The 3,704-nt window shown below is 37.8% G+C and overlaps 1 protein-coding gene across 1 annotated transcript; it reads right to left on the bottom strand.

Annotated features, from left to right (window-relative positions):
• Positions 1–1,088: 1,088 nt before the first annotated feature.
• LOC127228037 (olfactory receptor 51F2) lies at positions 1,089–2,033 on the bottom strand. The gene has a single exon (XM_051192476.1). It carries the CDS (start codon positions 2,031–2,033, stop codon positions 1,089–1,091), a length of 945 nt encoding a protein of 314 aa, XP_051048433.1.
• Between the last annotated feature and the right edge of the window lie 1,671 nt (positions 2,034–3,704).

Raw genomic sequence — 3,704 nt, 5'->3', positions numbered from 1 at the left:
AATTCTTTCAAAAAGCATTGTAAGGATTTAACATATTCCAAAGTTTTGTACTGTAGTCATACAGATAGCAAAACAGTCTTTGTCAAGAATGTACAACCAGGTGAGGAAATATATGTCAAAATGAGAGTTTTATCACAGTACTGAGTTTTTATTAATAATTTTAATTATAATATTGTGGGGTTTGGGATGATAATTCCATATATGTACTCAGTACATGATGATAAAATTAGGTTAGCATTTTCATCTCTTATATATTATTTTTAAATTCAGTTTAACTTGAAAAAGGTATATAATTTTGATACAAATTCAGTTTCTTTGTATGACCCAATTGTGTGACAATCAAATCAGTCGTTTACCTATGACACGTTTTAGACAATACATCATGATACCTTGTAAGACTGAAATATTAATTCACTTAACAAAGAGATCTCAAGGCTTATTTAAAGAACTAGAAAAGTACTCATTTTAAGCAGTATTTTCTCACTGACTCCACTATTTCATTTTATTCAACCATGAATATTTGATTGGCAATAATAATCATGTTTACAGCATTATGAAATAATATAATTATGGAGGTGCATATTTCTTAGCATATATACATTATATATTATATGAACCATTAATAGTTATATATCTAGAAAACTAAAATAAATGTATCAATAACCACAAACTTAATTTAAACATATTGGGCAGGCACAGCAGTAATATTAGGATAATAATTATAAAACATGTTGGTTGTCTTTGTCAGTATGGAACACACAGTCTAAAACTTTGTAGGCAGGAAATTATAAGATTATCAAAATAAAGAAAAATGACTTAATTAACAGACTATTTCAAGCTACTGGGTAAGTCACACAAATGAATAATCAAACACATCACTTTAGGGGAGACTCTGGTTTTTATTTTATTTATTTTATGTTCCAACCATGGCCTTCCCTCCCTATTCTCCTCCACTTCACCCCCACTTCCCATTTGCTCCCTCAATACATCCCTCCTCAGTATTCCCTCAAACTAGAGCAAAGCCTCCACAGGCATCAACAAAGCATGGCATATCAAGCTGCTATAAAAACAAAGGCACTAAAACTTATCTAAGATGGCTTAATGAAGAATACTTTAAGCACGGTCTTGCGAATTTGTTTGGTTTTCACACTATAGATTATGGGATTCATTACAGGAGGGATTAACAGATAAACATTGGCAACTAGAGTGTGCACAAATGGTGGAGCATGCTTTGCAAACCTGTGCACCAATGACAAGCTGATCATAGGGATGTAGAAGATGGCAACAGCACTGAGATGGGAGACACAGGTGCCAAATGCCTTTTTCCGCTCCACCTTGGATGCAATGCATAGCACAGAGTGGATGATCAGAACATAAGAGAGAAGGATCAGAACAGAGTCTAAGCCCGCAGTAGAGATGACAGTGGCCAGACCAAAGGCACTATTGATCTTGGTGTCTGAGCATGAGAGCTTCATCACATCAGGATGGAAGCAATAGGAATGATGGAGCACATGACTATGACAAAAAGACAGACGCTTGAGGAGCAGGAGTAAAGGAACAAGAGCTGTGGTCCCCCTAATTACAATTGCAAAGCCCACTGCAATGATCCGTGAATTGGTTAAGATCATAGCATACCTCAGTGGGTTACAGATGGCAATAAAGCGGTCAAAGGCCATCACTAGGAGGACCGAAGACTCCATAAATGTAAAGCCATGGATAAAGAACATTTGGCCAATGCAGGCATCAAAGCTAATCTCTCGAACATTGAACCAGAAGATGCCCAACACAGTTACCACCGTGGAGAAGCACAGACCCAAGTCTGTGAAGGACAGCATGGACAGGAAATAGTACATGGGTTCATGGAGGCTTGACTCAGTGATGATAACAAAGAGGATCATGCTGTTCCCAGAGATGGCGATGGCATATAGACAGCAGAAAGGGATGGAAATCCAGACTTGAGAGGTCTCAAGACCAGGAATGCCAGTGAGGAAGAAGACTATTGGGTGGGCAGTGCTCTGGTTGAAGGATGGCATAGTGACTTAAGGAAGCAGATGGCCTTGGCGAAAGGCACACATCCTGTAATGACAAAAACAGAAATGCTTCCAATCTCTCCTACATTTAGGAACACTAAAAACCTAATTTCTGTCCTTCATCTTCAATGGAAAGGCAGAACTGCTTACTATTATTATTGTATTAGATGCCAAATGGAACAGGTGAACTGGGGGAAGAAAGCACTAACATCTGTGAAGAGACCCAGGTTTTCAGAAGATCTGTATTGTATTATGTGTGGGTGTCTGTGTACTTACATTAGAAAAGAGGCTATTATTAGGCTGGCAAGGTTTCTCAATGGGTAAAGGCAAGTGGAGTCAAGCCTGGTGACCAAAGTATAATCCTAAGAACCCACAGGGTAGAAGGAGATAACCAACTTCAGCAAGTTATCATTTGATCTTCTTCTATATCTATGATACATGTTAAAATATTCACACACATGTGCACACATGCACACACACACACACACACACACACACACACACAGTACAAACATACAATGAAGTTGTAAAGGCAATAAATTTTTCTTCCAGTTCTATGGTGCTGGGCATGGCTTACAGGATGTCTCTGGGCAATAAGTCTTTCTTTTTATCACTTCTCAGTTTCTCATCCAAAATTCCAGGAGCCATTACACTCCATCAGTCCATTAATTCACAGTGAAAACAGAGACTTAGACAATCTTAAATTGACTGAATAAATACAACAACTGTCAAAGTAAAAATAAAATCTCAATATTAGAAAAGAACCAATAAGATTGCACAAATAAACCAGCCTGTGTAATAGAATGAAAAGGTTTGTTTACATAGGTAGTAATTGGAAACTTAATTATGTTTAAGGAAAATTCAACCTGCAGAAAGATGATTTAGACATGACCTCACTAAGAATTAACACCTCATTGGAAGTTTGTGGATAATCACTGAAGCAGAATCACCTTAGCAAATGTCACAGTGTTCTACGTTTCAAAGGAATATTAATGCTAGAGTGAGAAGTCTCTCTGCTCTGTTGATATGTAAACCTGAAGGATTGAAGGAAATACTTCATATTACTTAGGAAACTTTCTAAGACCACATTTTTCTCTTCAGTGTAAAAGTCTGCCCCTTAGCAATCATCGATGCATATTTTACAGTGCCCACACATGAGATGGATATGAGTTAAAATCAGATGGGACTCAACAATAAAGCCTGCAAATGGCCCTGAGGAAGGAAACATTGAAAAGGTGTGAATCTACACTTAAATAGAAGAATCACCTAAAGGTGTGACTTTTCTGTGATATGTGAGTAGAGGAAAATAGGAAATTATCAAAACTGAAAGCTTTTTGAGTATTGTGATAATTGCCTTTCCATGAGGCTTATGAGGAAACCAAGTTTACCTAGGCTGTTTTAGAGGGTCCCTGCAGGCCTAAGCATCTGTGTTTTAGTCCCATGGCATCTCAACATGGTAGAGCATTACATGATAAATAATCAAGACGCAAAAGAAAATGAGGGGTAGAGAATACCTCATGATCAATGTTAAGGACATGTCACTAAAAAACAACCACACTTGCCATAGTCCACCCTTAAAGTTCCCACCATCTCCTACGAGCATCACGCCAGGTCCCTACAGGTTAGTTCAGGTCCAACACAAATTTCTCCATCTCTCTCTGTCTGTCTCTGAGG

This window comes from Phodopus roborovskii, unplaced genomic scaffold (assembly GCF_943737965.1).
Source record: "Phodopus roborovskii unplaced genomic scaffold, PHOROB, whole genome shotgun sequence".
Lineage (NCBI taxonomy): Eukaryota > Metazoa > Chordata > Mammalia > Rodentia > Cricetidae > Phodopus > Phodopus roborovskii.
Note: the sequence above shows the minus strand (reverse complement) of the source record. Positions and strands in the feature narration are given on the sequence as shown.

Bases quoted from the DNA above. Each gene is read 5' to 3' on its own strand.
- LOC127228037 (XM_051192476.1), bottom strand. From the start codon at position 2,033: ATGCCATCCTTCAACCAGAGCACTGCCCACCCAATAGTCTTCTTCCTC.